General features: G+C 37.8%; 1 protein-coding gene across 2 annotated transcripts in view; it reads left to right on the top strand.

The window, feature by feature from the left end:
- The first annotated feature begins 219 nt into the window (after positions 1-219).
- Positions 220-17935, top strand: part of Eif3e (eukaryotic translation initiation factor 3 subunit E) — a 32780-nt gene continuing 15064 nt past the window's right edge. Inside the window, exons 1-7 of one of the 2 annotated variants that reach the window (XM_063263243.1) lie at positions 220-459; positions 4495-4609; positions 6690-6807; positions 9550-9592; positions 10878-10982; positions 15383-15508; positions 16029-16153. In XM_063263243.1, the coding sequence (XP_063119313.1) occupies positions 370-459; positions 4495-4609; positions 6690-6807; positions 9550-9592; positions 10878-10982; positions 15383-15508; positions 16029-16153 (722 nt within the window). In that variant the 5' untranslated portion in view covers positions 220-369. The remainder of the gene's footprint in view (positions 460-4494; positions 4610-6689; positions 6808-9549; positions 9593-10877; positions 10983-15382; positions 15509-16028; positions 16154-17935) is intronic. The other variant, NM_001011990.1, reaches the window with a different exon arrangement.

Raw genomic sequence — 17935 nt, 5'->3', positions numbered from 1 at the left:
GATAAGACCTCGTTGTAGTTTCAAACTAATAATCACTCTCTCCAATCTCTCAAGCAGGACAGATTTCATCAATTTATGTGTAAAACTAAACTCTTGGTTTCCTTCCTTCCTAAACTAGCATTACTTTATTGGTACAAGAAGGCTTTCTAGAAAGAGCCAGAACAGGAGAAATTTTGTTCAAGGCTTGAGCCCCACCCAGAAGGAGGGAGAGGCCGGAGTGGTTGGGAGGGCCCACAAGGCGCACGCGCGGCCATTGTCATCAGCCCGCCCCGGCGGGACCACGAGTGCACATGCGCAGTGCGCGGCCTGTCCGCCTCTCTGCGCTGTCAATAAAGTTATAGCGAACAAGCCCTCCTTTCCCCCGGCAAGATGGCGGAGTACGACTTGACTACTCGCATCGCGCATTTTCTGGATCGACACCTGGTCTTTCCGCTTCTTGAGTTTCTCTCTGTGAAAGAGGTGAGGAAGCTTTGAGAAGGAGGACGGCGTAGGAACGAGAGAGGCGCCTAGAGAAGCAGGGAGGTGGCGGCAGGGCCTACACACGTGCGAGCCGGAAGCCGGCTTGAGCCGGCCTGACACCAGCTGGGCCCGGTAGCTTCTCGCTTACTGTATCGCAGTTGGGGTGCTCAGGGCGGTGGGACTCAACTGTGCCTTCGGAGGAGTGAGGTGATAGCGCCGGGTTCTGACGATGCCGAGGTATTTACTTCCTGGCCTGAGGTGCAGGATCCTGGTGTCGGCCTGGTCTGTACTCGCCTGAAGCTGCGGTGGCTGTGCCGGAGGAGCGCTGGAGCTTTTGGCTCCTCACGGATCCTGTTGGAAGTTTCATTTTTCTTTTTAGAAACCGAGTCAGTGTCCTTGGATTGGGGTTGTGCTCAGAATCCCATAACAAGATTCTCTTACACTTAAAAAGTAGTATCTGGCACTCTTAATTTCCTTGAAATTGAGGATGCTTTGCTGTGAATTTCCGGGACTTTGATATTTACTTCGTAGAAATGGAGCGTACGTTGTCAGATGAGGGTGAAGACGAAGAATAACCCACAGTCCCACGAGCTGCAATGTAAACTTTGTTTCCTAGTGTTGATGTTTAGACTTAACGTAGTGTGATTCAGTCGTTAATGTTCTATGAGATATCCTCACTAAGTATGTAGTTTGGGGACTTAATACGTTTCAACTCTAAATTTAGGACATTGGGGGTTCTGAGAAATATTGAATTAGAAATATTAGACCTAACTATATAGTGACTTTACGGGGAAATTGATGCATTTTACTAATTACAGTAAGTAAAATGTAAGGCTAGAATTTTGTCTAGAAGAGTTAATGAATTCTGTTTTCTGGACACAGATTATAACTAGAGAACTGTAGATTCAGGGAACAGATATTTTTGTGTCACTGGCAGTTTTCTAAAAAGTGTGGTAAAACTGTTTTGATGACATATATAAGCTTCCAGATAGCTATGGTTTATATGATAGGTATAATATTTATATTCATAAGAAACTTTCTAAACAAGCGTATTGTCACTAGGGAAGAGCGAAATCAATTTTAAGTAAGTGCTGAAAAATGCCTTGACAGGTGAGACTTGAGCTTGATGGATATATTCTTTTTGCATTGAATTTTTCAGTCTATACACTAGAGATAAAAGTTCTGTCTGTCTTTTGTTTCATTTTCTGGGTAAACCAGGGTCCTTTAGCAAAGGTACATGAGAAATATATATATTGAAATCCTTCGCCTTGCTAGTGTAGCAGATATTTTGAATCTGCCTGAACTTCATATTCTTGTGGGGTTTTTTTTAATGCATTTATGTTTTTAAGGCAAACAGGGAGGAATGTGTAAGTGTAGATTGTTTATTCGTAGGCAAATTATAACTGATACTTAGTGGAAACACCAGGTAGGATGTTATTAAGATGTCTTTAATACTTCAAGAGGAAGATGGTTCCTAAATATCCAAGCTAAAACTCCGTCATCTCACTTTTTTCGTATGATGTGTCTGTAAGGTAACAGTGGTACATAGGGGACAAGTATTGACCAAGTACTGTTAAAATCCAAGAATTTCTTTTATCTTTAATGGGCAAAAAGGACTTTGGGAAGGGGGATTGAGTCCTGAATGCCAGGCAACTGGAACAGAGGCAGGGATCATATGTTTGCCAATAGGTACACATTTGTAATCTACTGGAGGATATGAGTTCCAGGAGAGTAACAGCTGGCTTCTAACCTAGGTGCTCCTTAAAAAGGCTTTTGACATTCATGGAATAGTTGAATGAATTATGTATTTGCATGCCACAGTTTATTATGTGAAGTGTCAGGTTAGATGGTGCCAAGATAAGAATTTGAATTTGGACATGGGTTAAGGTCCTTGCCCTGTCTTAATTCCTCTGCACTTCAGAAGGTTTGTTTTATTTTGTTTTTGTTTTTCTATTTTTCTGTTTTAACCAACTTCTTAGTCATTCTGCCTCTCAGTGTAAGCTCTGTTCATGTGATAGATTTGTTTGACTTTTGTGAAGGTTGTTTTTCTTTTAAGATAAGATCTTGCTTGCCGGGCTTTGAACCACTTACCAGCCTGTCAGTCTCCCAATTGCTAAATTTACAAAAGTATATCACCATATCCAACTTCTTTTTTCTTCATAGAAATTTGCCAATAGGGATGTATACTTGCTTAATGCTAGGGATTGAACCCCAATCTCTTCATGTAACTGACAGGCTGTCTTCCACTGTGATCTATATTCTAAGCTCTGTTTTTAGAAACAGTTTCCCTGTGTAGCCCTAGTGGTCTAGAACTCCCAACTCCAGAGGTCCTCCTGAGTGTTGGTATTATAAGTATATATCAGTGCCCCTGGCTTCATGAACTAATTCGTGTCATCTTGCCCTCCTACTGCTCTGTGAAAGTCACTCACCTTAATGGCAGTTTATTCAGTGCTGATGGTATTGTACCAGTTTGTCTATCCATTCTAGTATTAAACAACTGTGTATAAACATTTTTAGGAATATACTTTTATACTTTAATATAAGCACTTTTAGGAATATACTTTTAAATAGATTAATCTTGTTCTGATATTTTGCACAGTTTGTGAGTCAAAGCATGATGACTTCAGGAGGTAGAAATATTTTTTCTTAAGTGACTATTCTTGCCAGTAGGATTTGAATATTCCATTTAGTCTGCATTCACATTAATACTGATACTCTCAGGCTTTTTGTTTTGTTTTTATCATAGTTTTTATATGCACTTCCTTTTGATTAATGAAGTTGAGATTTTTTTTGTTCATTTGATTATCTTGTTCTGTTAGTGACTATTAAGGTGTTTTAGCCATTTCAGTTAGATTAATTGTTCTTTATTACTGTTTTGTTGGAGTTTTGTACACATTTTGAAACATTCAGTTTTGAATCTGTGTTACATAGTTGTGGATTCTTTCGCGATCTTTCCTTTGCAAGATTAAACTCAGAAAATGAGTCTTTGACTAAGTATCTCTCAGATTCCTTACATATTCTCAAGTAGCCTTTATGTTTGTGTAAGTCTGTATGTATAATTTATTTCTTGTGAGTTAATATGTGTTTCCAGAATCCTTTGCAAAGCAAAAACTTGTCATGAGGTTGTTGACTTAAAAAATTGGTGCTAGTTTAAACTTAGAGGTACAGATGGGGAAGCATTCAAACGATTGCAACTCTTAAATGAGAAGTAAAGATAAAGGTCACATCAAGGAGTGGTGGGTAGCCGTCATGGGGATGCAAAGGACAGTAAAGAGGTAAAACATTTAAGAGCCTATCCCTGATTACCTGGACATGGAGAAGAAGCAAGGACGCTTGCTTTGTAGTGGAGAAGCTATGGAGACTTTTGTATATTGCGTAACTTTTCTAGAATGAATAAAAGATTGCTTGATAAAACAGTAATTGAGATCAGAAGTCAGTGGGAATGAAGTACATTTCCAAATCTTTGGGGAGACAGGATATTTTGTGTGAATTGGGTGCTTCCTCTATTGGTTGCTTTTCTTTTTACAAAATGTTTAGCGTGCGTGCGTGCCTGTGTGCCTGTCTGTCTGTCTGTGAGTGTGTCTGTATATGGACAAACTCACACAGGTTATACTGGTGGTGACTCTGACTTTATATACACTAAGCCAGGATTCTGCTACTGACCTGTATATCTAGCCCTATGATGCATTTTTAAGTAAAAATTGTGAGAGGTGGGGGCTCTAGGGTGCACTAGCTCCACAGCACACATGTGTGGAGGTCAGAGAACAAAGGATAACTTTATGAAGTCATTTCTCTTCATCTTTGTGTGACGTTCAGGGATTGAAAACTGCTCTCCTGACTTACATGCTCAGCAAGTACTTTACCTGCTGAACCAACTCACCAACCCATATACAAACACATTTTCAAAATAGTTGCATGAAGTATGTTTTTTTAATAAACTGAAGAACTTAAATATAACGTTAAAATTATACGTTATATTTATATAACGTATTATATATAACATATTATATAACGTAAGGGTTTTTTTCCTTGCAGATTTATAATGAGAAAGAATTATTACAAGGAAAATTGGATCTTCTTAGTGATACCAATATGGTGGACTTTGCTATGGATGTTTACAAAAACCTTTATTCCGATGATATTCCCCATGGTAAGTTTTAATGTTACAACTAAAGCTTGACAATAGCTGAAAATGTATGTTTTATGTGATACATGAGAGAACTATAGCCAAAAAGTTTAATGATCAAGTTCTTCAAGTTGTTGGGTGAAAAGGAATAGGAAGATTACAAGGATGCTAAGGGGTGGTTTCTCCTAGTGAAAGATGTGAATCTACTTTAAACATGTTGATTAAATACCTTCAGATCATAGTGTGTGCCATCAAAGTTGTACTTCATATAAAAGTTGTATTAAAGCTGTACTCTGTGTAACAGTTGTATTAAACTATCAAAGTTGTATTCTATAGGCTGTCTACTTAAGATTTTCTCATGCTGCTGCAGTTCTTTGGTCTTGAGACTTCTCAGGGTGTGGTCTCTAAGACTAGCATCACCAGTTCCCTTGGAAGAATTCCTTAAAAAACTTGGATTTTACATACAATCCAGAAGTGTTTGATTAGAAACTGCTGAGGCCCTACAGTGAAGTTAGGGAACTATTAAGAGAATGGTTTCCAAACTGGTTCAGTACAGTAGATAATTCTTGACAATGAAAAGAACAGAAAAATGATCCCTTAAGTGTTATGGGCCGAACATTGTGGTATACACCTCTAATCCCAATACCCTAGAGGCATAGGCAGGTGATTTTCTGTAAGTTTAAGAGTAGCCTGGTCAATATAGCAAGTCCCAAACCTACCACAGTTATGTAGTACCATGCCTCAAAAAATACTGTAGCTCATCCCTACCCCATCCCCACCAATCCCCCTTCCCTCCCCTTCCCCTGTGCCTGGAACAAATTCTGGCTACAGCAGAGTGTTCTGTGTTTAAAATTGCTGTTTTTCAGATTTTGATATCAGGTTCTCCCACCCACCAACCCCCCCTTTTTTGGACATGAACTTGGAAGAGTTGTTTTGTTTTGTTTTTGATTATTAACATATGTCTTAAGCACAGAGGTGGCTCATAGAGTAAAGCAATGACCTGAATTTGCTCCCTGGAACCTACAATAGAAGAGAGAAACAACCCTATCTGCTCACACAGATAATCCCCATCATTCACACAGAAATAACTATATTTAAAGTAAAATTTGGAATAAAAATAGTATCTGTGTGTGGAGATGGAAGCACTGCTCTAGAATGGGAGGGTGATATGAAGCAGACATTGTTAAAGTCAGTATAGCTTTTTTGAATTTGTAGGCAGCAACTATTAACATTGGTTTGTGATGCAAGTAAAAGTTTTTTTCCTACATTTTTCTATTATGTGTATGAATGTTGGCATGCCCATGTGTGTGCCTGGTGCCCTGGAAGGTCAGAAGAGGGCTTTGCATTGCCTGCCACTGAGTTGTTCTGGGAACTACCGTGAGCTCCTGTGCAGGCATAGCAAGTGCTTTAACTGCTGAGCCATCTCCAGTCTCACTGTGTCTACTTCTATCTCCGCTTCCTAAGTAGCTAGAAGTATAAGTGCGTACTACCACAAGGACAGTGACTATTAGTCACTGACAGTCAACCTGAGACATTTTGCAAATAGATTATGTATGTGTTTTATCTTTATTTTGGTGGTGGTATAGTAAGCAGAATCTATGGAATTTGGTTTGTGAAATTGCAGTTGAAACACAGTAAAAACAAAGATCCTTGACTAGATTCAAATTACAGTCTACCTACCTATTAATACCTAGTAATAACATATAAACCCCTCAGCATAGTGACTGTTCAAAAGTCCTAGCCTATGAGTCAGTCAGTAATTAAATAGTAACAAGTAGAATACTTGAAATGAAAGCCTAGAAAGCCAGATGACAAGTGACATTTCCTGCCTGCGTTCAGCACCACCCATCCCTGCTCTTCATAGTATGTGTCCAGTTTTCCTCTCCACAGTAGGTGGATGAGTCCCTTTTCTTTTATGTGCTTTTGTGGCTCTAGCAAAAGGAAGTTGTGAATTTGAGGAAGTTGTTGATGTGGTGGTTCCTGGCATGTGAATTGAAAGTATGAGGAATAAATAAGTGTATATACTTTGAGTTAACGGAAACTTCTCTAGACAGTCTCCTGGAATGGTGTGGTTTAACTTTCTAGTACTCATGTTTTTCATTAGCTCTGAGAGAAAAAAGAACCACAGTTGTTGCACAGCTGAAACAACTCCAGGCAGAAACAGAGCCAATTGTGAAGATGTTTGAAGATCCAGAAACTACAAGGCAGATGCAGTCAACCAGGTAACCTGCTAATTTGAAGTTTAGTTTCCTTTGCCGGGCTAATGTAACAGTTAAACTCATATCTTAGAGTAAAACTCATGACATTAAGTGATGGCTTCATTCATTTATTCCCACTTATCTTTAGAGTTGTAGGATTTTTCTAACAATGCATGTTAATATTTACTTTTTTATGTGGATGAGTGTTTTGTTTATGTGCACGCATACAAGTCTGTTTTACTTGGAGCCCAGAAGACAGGGTCAGATCCCTTGGTACTGGAGGTACAGGTCGTTGTGAACCACCAGATAGGTGGTCTTAGCAGCTGAGCCAGCTCTCTACTAAAACAGTGTTACTGTTGTGATGTCTTAGGTACCCGACTGATGCATTCACTTCAGAATTGTTATTATCCTGCCATGCTGTTAGTTTCTAGAATACATATTTATACCAAGATTGTAAGACACTGTGACTTGCGAAAGCATTTCCTGGTGTCATTAGAAAAGCCCACGTATTCTGCCACGTTATAATATGCTCCGTACCTACATGCTGTGGTGGTTTGAATAGAAACGGCCCAATAGACTCTTGTGTTTGAATGCTTGGTCACAGAGGGTGGCGCTATTAGGAGTGTGGCCCTGTTGAAGGAAATGTGTCACTGGAGATTGGTTGTGAGGTCTTGTATGCTCAAGCTGGTCTGTGGCATTCACTTTTGCCTGTGGGTCAAAATGTAGAACTCTCAGCTCCTCTAGCACTGTGTCTGCCATATTTCCTACCATAGTGATAGTGTGCTAAATCTCTGAAACTACAATCCAGGCCCAGTTAAATGTTTATAAGCGCTGTTTGGTCATTCTGTCTCTACAGCAGTAAAAGTATAACTAAGGTATGTGCCACATTATACTGTATGCCTGTGCACAATACAGCTGTAGATAAAAAAGGCTGTGTTCAAAGGAGAAAGCTCCACCTTCCTGTGTGACTGTTCATATGTCTCCACTAGATTGTTTACTTATAGTAGTACAAAGACTAGTTAGAGCCCTTCAGGCCTCATATCAGTATGGAGAACGTAAAAGTTGAAGGAATCCAGATGTTAGACTAGAACAGACATTTTAAGACATAGTAGGCACTAAAAGATTTGGAGTGGGACTGGAGGTGCCTTAGTGGTAGAGACCATTTGTTACTGCAGAGGAGGTGCCTTAGTGGTAGAGACCATTTGTTACTGCAGAGGAGGTGCCTTAGTGGTAGAGACCATTTGTTATTGCAGAGGAGGTGCCTTAGTGGTAGAGACCATTTGTTACTGCAGAGGAGGTGCCTTAGTGGTAGAGACCATTTGTTGCTGCAGAGGAGGTGCCTTAGTGGTAGAGACCATTTGTTGCTGCAGAGGGAGGTGCCTTGATGGTAGAGACCATTTGTTGCTGCAGAGGGCTGGAGTTTGGTTTCCAGCCCACTTCAGGTGACTCACCTGCTCATGAGTTCAGCTCTAGGGGGCCTATGCCCTGGCCTCTGAAGGCACCTGCAGCTGTGTGCACAATACCCACACAGGCACATAGACACAGAGTTAAAAATAATAAAAATAAATCTTACAAGATTGGAGATGATGAAATTAGTAAGAGGCACATGTGGTGTGTTCACCGTAGAGTAGACGAGTGCCATTCATAGGGTAGCAGGTGCTGTGCTGATTGTCAACCTGACACAAGCCAGACCAGTCTGGAAGGTGAACTTCAGGAATTGCTTCCATCCAGTTGGCCTTAGGCAAGTTTGTGAGGCATTTTTTTGATTGGTGATTTCTGTGGGAGGGCCCAGCCCAAGTGGGAGAGAGGAGCAGGCAGTGTCAGCCCTGGGCAGGTTGTCCTGAGTTGTATAAGAAAGCAAACTGTATGAGTAAGGCCTTGGGGAGCAAGCCAGTAAGTGGCATTTTCAATGGCCTCAGGTTCTTGTCTATAATTCCTGCCCTGACTCCCCTCACTGTAATTGGGAAGTACAAGTCAAGTGAACCCTTTCCTCCACGGGTGAGAATGTTTAATCACATCACTAGAAAAAAACTAAGGCAGGAACTACATTGAAAACAAATGACGGGATCCAACTGTTGCAAAGTCATATAAACTACTTATTTTCACACAAATGATTTTTTTCTGCCAATCTCCTTACATTTTCAACATAGAGTATTTGAACTATATTTGAACATGTAGTATTTGCATTTTATATACATTCTGAGAAACAACCAGAAGACAGTGAAAGTTTGAACTTTGTATACATTTAGTATTGTATTCAGTAATTTAATGTTTGGGGCCCCTTCCAGTTAATCTCCCAAACCATGCTACAGGCCATTGCATATTCCCACATGAAGAAGCCTAAGAAACCCTTTCCTTTTCAAGAATGTGAAGATAAGCATCTTGACTTTTTAGTCTTTTCCCTCAGTGTTCTTGTTAAACTTGTTTTTTACTGGTTTGTTAATGCAAAATTAACTTACGAAAGCAAAGTTGGGCTATTCAGTAGCTTAATATGACTCATAATTGTGTGGAGTTTGTAAACATAGGCCATCTTCTAAGTTTGGTCTTCAGTCAAAAGCTTAGGAAATCTGAAAGAAAACTTCAAGTTTGTGTTTATAAATTCTTATATCAAAATTTGACATGTGCTATTTTATTCTCAAAGTTATGTTTCTGCTTAAGTATTAAGGGATTGAAAGTGACTTAGGATGATAACTTAGAAGAGAGAGCTGCATATTTTGTGTGCTATAGTGAATAAAGCATAACACTACTCACTTTTCCAATGTTAAGGGATGGCCGGATGTTGTTTGACTACCTGGCAGACAAGCATGGGGTAAGTTTTTTTTTAATATTAAAGAACGGTTATGTTCTGAAAAGTTCATTATAGACTAATGCTGTGCACAGATTCTTTGGCATAAGAATATAATTGTTAGATTAATTTAACTAAGTACAACTAGTGTTTTTTTTTAATGTAGTTTTTAAAAAAGCTCAGCAGTGATAGTGTATAATCGTCTTCTGATAATAACTCTTCACAGTGCTTGTCTTTCTGAGAATCATTTAATAGTAACTCATGTTAGTGTCAACAGAAAACTTAAACCTAGAGAGGATGGAGGTCTCTCCTTTTTGTTTCTCTTCTTCCTGAGCCCCCGGGGACTTGGATTTTTGAGAACAGGATATTGCTTTGTAGGTCAAACTGTCTGCAAATTTCTGGTGATCCTTCTGCCTGTTTTTCTGGATCTAGGATTACATGCATGTGTCTAACTCAGGATTTTTTTTCCTTGTGGTGTTTACTTATAAATAAGTGAAGGCAGAACTAGAGTTGAGTTAAATTTCTTTTTCCAGTAGAGAACATTTTGGCTACCTTAGGGAATGCAGTAGCTCCTGACATTTTCATGGCCTTCATTAATTTACAAATTTATAAGTAAGTGTTATTTATTTTTTGTAGACATCTTTGATTTCTCTTTTGTTAGTGTAGAGAATTTCATATTGTATATAATCAAATTTAACTTTCAAGTTTTAGCTCCCATTTAATAATTACATAGATGGCTTGCTGACTTCCACATAATACTCTCTGTGGTTTGCTACAGAATATTTAGTAGTTTGTTGTTTGAAGTCTTTAGTTCTTTTAGATTTTTTCAGTTTTATTTATTTTCATGTTAATTCTCAAAGATGATGTAATTTTGAGGCTAATTTTCAGAGAAGAAAGGTTTGCTGTCTTTGTTCTTTGTGTAAGACCACAAAAAACCCTTGGAGGTGTACGTGTGTGGTAGTTGACTAGATAAGTCAACATGGTAGACTTACAGCAGCTTTCACTTAGAGTCCAAGTTTGTTCTGCAGTCAGATTACTATTAGCACACTTCAGAACTCTTTTGAGATCAAAACATTGAGTTGACAGTTCCATGTGTGTATATGTACACATACACAGGCAGGCATACATACATACATACATACATACATACATACATACATACATACATACAATAACATGTTTTTCTGGTTGTGGTATTATTGGTGGTAATTGTAGGGAGACTTTAAAAGAATTGACTTACTTGCTCATCTAAAAGAGTTAAATGAACAGAATTATGTAACTTAACTATGAAAGGTTTTTCTCTTCTTAGTTTAGGCAGGAGTACTTAGATACGCTCTACAGATACGCAAAATTCCAATATGAGTGTGGAAATTACTCTGGAGCAGCAGAGTATCTTTACTTCTTTAGAGTTTTGGTAAGTACCCTTTTGTTGTTTATTTGTTTTCCTTTTCCTTTTACCTGTACTTCCAGAACTTTGATTTGAGTCTATTAATTTTTACAATAGTCATTGACAAAGGAGAATGGTAATTTAGGTTTAGAAATACAGGGTCGGGGTGGCTTCACAACAAAAGCCAAATAGAAAACCTTGTTAGGGTCCTCAACTTACAGAGAGGGCTGTGAGATGGAACAGAATCACAGGCTTGTGCAGTACAAACCTGGCAACCAGCGTTTGATCCCCAGAAACCACATGAGGGTGCAGAGAGAACCAACTCTACAAAGTCGTCTTCTGACTTCTACACTTAGGCTATGACAGCCTGCATCCATGCACAAAAATGTTTTTTAATACAACTTAAAAATAAATTTAAAAAGATTTTAATTTGACCTCGAAATCCCAAAATAGGATACTATTAGCTTATAACTTGTACGGATTTTTGTATTAGCAGAATTCTGTCTAATAGTGGATTTTTGTGGTACTATAAAGTTCAGAGCATGTTACCTAATCTTTTCCTTGTTCTGAACAACTGTGATCCTGTATGTTTTAAGATGTTATGTTTTAATACTGACCTAATTTCTATTTACCCATATTCCCATTAATAGAAAGTGAGAGAAGTGAGGTATGGAGACATGCTCTAGCAGTGTTGCTAACTGGCATTGGAGTCTGTTGGGTCGCTGCCTAAATTTGGGGCTTTTGCAGAAGGGAGAGAAAGTTGTATGAGGCCTGATTAAAACTCAGGCCTTCAACTTAACAGGTTTTTCCATTCTGTCTTCTTTTTAGACAGTTACAGTAATAGGTAACTTTCTAAAGTAATCAAAATGTCTTATCTAGCCTTTGATCTGAGAAGTTATAATTTGTTACTCACTGTGGATTAATGAGCAAATTACCAAAGCCAGTGGTCTGTCTAGTTTATCCTAGAACTTAAAAGTCTCGTTAAGACAGGGACTTTTTGTCTTCCAGTCTTAGATTTTGTTATTTTCTGTTGCTTTTTTTCCTTTAGCTTTATATGTCACAAAGAAAAACATTTGGACCGTGTTGTCTTTGGTGCCTTCAATGAAATTCAAGTTTCCTGTTTGGGGGTAGTTCAAGGGGTAGATCAGTGTTACTCATTCAGATATCTCCTACACTAAAATAAAATAGTACAGGGAACTTTAGTTTTTAATACTACCTCCATCCTTCCTTCAAGGAAACAAATGTTTTCCGTTTGTTTCTAAGCTAGATTTAAAATATTATTTTTCTCTTTCGCTCATTTGCAATGAGTTCTTCATTTACGGATAAGCTGTGATTTGCCTGCCAGTGCACTGAAAGTAATCATTGATGTTAAACTTGGAGTGACTTATCAGAAAATTCCATCACTTTTACCTTGAATGTTACCAGAGATTTAGGAGAGCAAAAGTTGATTACTTTGAGAATATAAACAGCTTAAGCTAGGACTGTAGAGCCAGAAGCCTGGTATGATTACAGGTACATGAAAAGAGCCGGTTATTCATATCATTTGTTACTGCTGGGAGTGAATTTTGAGAATGAAGATTTAGTGTCATGTTAGAGTTCCTGCACAGTAAATTTATTGTTGCTGGTCAGTGAGTGAACGTGCCATTTTCCTAAGACATGGAAACTTAAGGTAACTGCTGGAATCCAGATATTGAAACTTCTAGTATATCCATGCTGGAAAGCAGGTTGCTGTGAAGGGCCAACTGTAATGACATGGAGTTGAGCCAGGGCAGTGCACGTGAACCCTTTGGGGGTCACAGACCTTCCTAAGCTTGTACAAAAAGCTTTTATCCCACCACGTATAGCATATTTTAGCTTTAGGAGTGTCATGGTTATGTAGTGTGGCTTTATAATTAGTCTAAGAATCTCTACAATAAATAGGTGTGTGCTTTATAACTGGGAGTTTTAATACTTTGAAAAGTTATGACATGTATTACTCTGTCTTTAAGAAACATTCAACTCTATGCTGTTTCATTATTCCTAAAATATACTATATTGGAATTCAAGTAATAAAATTTCTTAAAATTTATGTAGTAGTCACTAAAAAAATTATCTCATTTTATAGCATAAAAGATTTGAGCTAGGTAGAAGCTGTTTTCTCTTGGCATATTGTTACTTAGTGCAAAGAAAGGAAGACTAGACGTTAATTATATTTTCTTGATTTAGATATGGCCATTAAAAATCTTAGGTGTTTGAAAGTTTAGTAGCAAAACTGACAATCTTGGTTTTGATTTTGATGAAAATTCATGTTTTAGTTTAGTTATTTTTTTTGTTAGTTTTTTCCATTTCTAGATTTTGTTTTTCCTGGTGGTTGGTTTCTCTTTTAAATCTATGGTTAAGGAAACATAAGCTATGAAAGAGCCATTGTAACTATGGGCAGAGATTAGAATTTGACTCTCCAAATGACCTATTGTAGGTCAGTGTTTATAAATTAAAGCTGTGTGACCCTAGATTTATTTTTTAAAGAGTTGGTAGCTTTTCGAATATGTCGGGGAATGTTCGTTTGAATGTGAGACTTCTTTGCACTTTGCTCCAAAAGTGTGCTGATTAAAATGAAATCAGGAAAGTTGATAGAAATGTTTGAATATTAATTTGTTTTAAGAGTTCTACTGAATTTTCATTAAAGATCTGTCCTCACTGTGGAGCCCTTGGTTTACCTCAGAAATGTGACCATTAAGGAACTATTGTGGTAAACGTGATTTTAAAATACATTTCTTATTATATTTTTAAGAGTTTTTTCCCCTCCCAGTTAGAATTGAAGATGTATTGACTGTCAGTGGCATATCAGATCATTTACCAGTACTTTCCATGATGCCCAGACACCTTGGGGAGTGGTGGCTTGAGCCACAGTTTTGGCTCTGATGTGCCTGTTGGCTGTCAGCTTAAAGGGTATCTATTTATACTGATTCCCAGGCATGGCTTATTCTTCCCTGTCTCTAATTGTAATATATATTGGGATTTTAGTTTTAGATAGACAAAGCGTATTAAATTTGATAGCATATTAGACTTGATGAAATTGTGTATCAAGTGGGATAGGTATTTGTACTCAGGATTGGTGCATGTGTGGGCAGAGTAATGTTGGATGCCATCTACCACTATGCATTATTCCTTTGAGACAGTCTTTAGCTGCGCCTGGTGTTAGACTAACACGCAGTCCCCACTCCCAGCACTGTGGTTATAGGCAATTTTGCATATTTATGTATGAATCATATTATAGGTATACTTCATGATAAAAATTGGAACAGGTGGCTTCTTGCTCATGTTTCAAATTTTAATTTATAGATATTTCTATTATTTGACTGCTCTGAGAGTTAAATGTTTTCAAGAACATTTGTGAAAATTACTACAAATGGTAATAACAATTATGTCAAAGTGCTATAAATTACTCATCTCAATAAGCTCACATTTCCTGGACCCTTAGCATGTGTTAGGCAGTATATTTTCTGTTGAAGCTGCATACCAAATGAGAAAGGTTCTCTCTCATCCTCAGAGGTAGCTGTGGCAGAGCTGACCACTTGGCCGACTTTCTAATCACACTGTGTAGTTGTATTTTAATTTATGATACACATTACAGGCACATTCTGTTGTGTAAATGCTTTGGTGAAGAGTGAGTTCAAAATTTCATCTTCCCGAATACCCTCCCTTGCTTTTGCTGCTTTAACACATGATGTAGTTCAGATTCATTTTATGTGTTCCCATTGATGTGCTGTAAGGGAATATTGTTTAGCAATTTTTATCATTAGTTTGGTAGTTACTTACATCTTTGAATGTAATTCATCTGTAGCTTCTTTTATAAACCAGTAGGCCTGTATTTTACATTTTATTTTCTGTCATATTTTTGTATTATTTCTTTTCTTGAGTCAAGATCTGTTAAGTGGTCCACACTGTCCTCAAGCTTGTGATCCCTCCTGCCTCAGCTGTCCCAATGCTGAGATAACAATGTGCTACTGTACTCTCTTTGAAATAGTTTTAGTATTTGTTTTATTTCTTATATTGCAAATGAGATTCAGGAGCTTTGTTTCTTATATCTTTAATTCATTAACATTAGCTTCCTTTGACTCTAACATGATTTACAGTAGTCGTAGGTATACGGAATTCTATTGCCTATGTGTTATCTGAAGTGGATTATGCTAAGGTGATGCTGCTGTTTCCGAGCTTTAAAACCACCTTTTATTTTACAATAACGGCCTGATATTAAAAGCCTAAGTTTTTTACATAAATTATTTTAAGTAGTTTACTGTTGTGTTTGAGTAACGCCTTGAAGATACTGAGTTTGCGGTGGAGATAATGTGGATCTGTCTGCAGGTGGACTAGATGGATGGAGTGGGTAGAAATGTACCTTTGCTCTTGCTGTATAATATCGAGGCTCTAACTAATTATTCATATAGGTTCCAGCAACAGATAGAAATGCTTTAAGTTCACTCTGGGGAAAACTGGCCTCTGAAATATTAATGCAGAATTGGGATGCAGCCATGGAAGACCTTACTCGATTAAAAGAGACCATAGACAATAATGTAAGTCACATGTTTTGGATTGATTCTCTGAAATTACTTTGCACTTGTTATGTTTTCTGATATGGAACAACACTGCACATTCTAAGAAGGAAAAAAGAAATAAAAAACCTTCATATTTTGTTTTGATTTGTTTGTTTTTTTGTTTGTTTGTGGTATTGCCTTGACTGAATACTCACTTAGTGGATAAGTTCCTTTAACCTTGAAAATGGTCGCACTTGATGTGATGGCTTCACCTGCCAGGCCACTGAAAAACGATACCGCCCTGTCAGCGTCTCCTAAGGACCGCTTGCTTCTGTCCTTGGTTTTAAAACATCTTTGGAGGTAATCATAAGAGTGTAATAATTTGAAACATCAAAGATCATGGAAAAGGCATGAGGTCAACTATGTTTGATCATAAAGCATAGTTAGGATAGCTTGGAATAGAGCCTCGTTTTAGTTACACTTCTGAAATCATGTGTTTATTGCATGTCTGTTTTTCATGTACTTATATTTCCTCTATGTACGTTTCTTAATCTTTCAGTCTGTGAGTTCTCCACTCCAGTCTCTTCAACAGCGAACATGGCTCATTCACTGGTCTCTGTTTGTTTTTTTCAACCATCCAAAAGGCCGTGATAATATTATTGATCTCTTCCTTTACCAACCACAGTAAGTTACACCGCTGTTAATTTTACTTTTGATATATGATTTGATCTAAAGATTGATTGATTGATTGATTATAAGTACACTGAAGCTGTCTTCAGACACACCAGAAGAGGGCATTGCAGATGATTATGAGCCACCATGTGGTTGCTGGGATTTGGACTCAGGACCTCTGGAAGAGCACTCAGTGCTCTTGAAACCACTGAGCCGTCTTTCCAGCCCCTTGATAAATGATTTTTATGTGATTGTGTGGTGCGCACGTACGTGTGTATGTGCACACCCTTAATTAGAAAGCTTCACATGTAGCTGTTATTGTAGGTTCTTCAGAATTGTTCTTAAAGAATGATCTCTGAACTAACAATACAGATAGCATGTAGACTCAGGGCTTACCCTAAAGGATTAAGTCAGTTTGCATTGTCCTCGGTTTTCTAGTATACAGCCAGTCTCCATCTCTGGGTTACATGTTTGTAACCACATGAGAAGAAAAATTCCATCATTACTGAATATGTAGATATTTTGTTCTTAGAATCATTCTGTAAATAATGCAGCAGTAACTACAAACAGAAATCTATATATTGCATATTACAGGTAATTAGAGATTAAGTTATACAGGAGTGTATGCAAACAATAGCTTATATTTCTATAAGGGACTTTGACATCTGTAGATTTTGACACACAATGACATTTGAAACTAATCACCTGTTAATACAGAGGGGTGAGTGTATATTCAAGTGTGACGAATAAAGGCCTATGCTAAATTATTGGAATGGAAAAACGGTGAGGTGGTTGGTTATATTTTGGGAGAATCCTTTTTGTATTGGTTTGCTGTGTCCAGCTTTCGGTTTGTTTTTGGGTCTATAATAAATGGGCACACTGCTCAGTGAATTTTGTGAAAGATGCTATTCTGTTGGGCAGAAGTAATTTTATTTTTCATTTACTTTTTAAAAGTTCTCCCTGTTTTACTGAGGGTTTTTTTTTTTTTTTCTGTACCTCATTCTTACCTAAATTTGACCATCTTTCTTCAAATCATGGATATACCACCACACCAGATATTAGGATAAGTGTGTGTGTGTGTGTGTGTGTGTGTGTGTATGTGTGTGTGTGTGTGTATCATATGCATACATACTCATGCTACAACAAATAGTTGGATTGTGCCTTTAAGGCCCAATGGGAATGAATTGATTTAAAATGTGTAACATTGAATTGGTAATATGGCTATGCTAGTGGGTATATCTTCATCCCAGACTATAACCACTGAATTACAGTAGTCTCAACTGACAGCAGAGCAGCTAGAAGAAAATTAAGAAATTTATAATATTTTATTCCAGCAGAATTTGCTCACAAAGACTAATGGAAATGATGTTCAACAAAGTTTCTGTCATTTACCAGCAGGGATTCAGTTTGTTTTGTTGTGTTGTGTTTTTTTGTTTGTTTTTTTAATTATTCAGCAGCAAAGATACACAACCAGAACAAATGAACCATTTAACACTGGAATGGTTGCTCAGGCGAGGGCTCTGCTGATTTGCCCAGGAGAAGGTGGATGTTTTCTGAGTTATGGCTGTCCTTGGGCTGCTGTCGGCACATGCTGCTTGATACTAAGATGCACTTATGCAGTCTAATGTGCAGTCTGAAATTTCAAAGTGGAACAGTGCTTTCATGTAAAATTTATGTTTCAGTAAAGTCATTTAGATGACAGCATGGTATCGATCAGAACTTTCAGCTTTGTACATTTTACCTTATGTCAAAAGTTAAAACAAGAAGCAGACCTTCCTAGCTGCAGTTAAGTCA

This window comes from Rattus norvegicus, chromosome 7 (genome assembly GCF_036323735.1).
Source record: "Rattus norvegicus strain BN/NHsdMcwi chromosome 7, GRCr8, whole genome shotgun sequence".
NCBI classification, from domain to species: Eukaryota; Metazoa; Chordata; class Mammalia; order Rodentia; family Muridae; genus Rattus; species Rattus norvegicus.
This window is presented reverse-complemented; position numbering and strand designations above follow the sequence as displayed.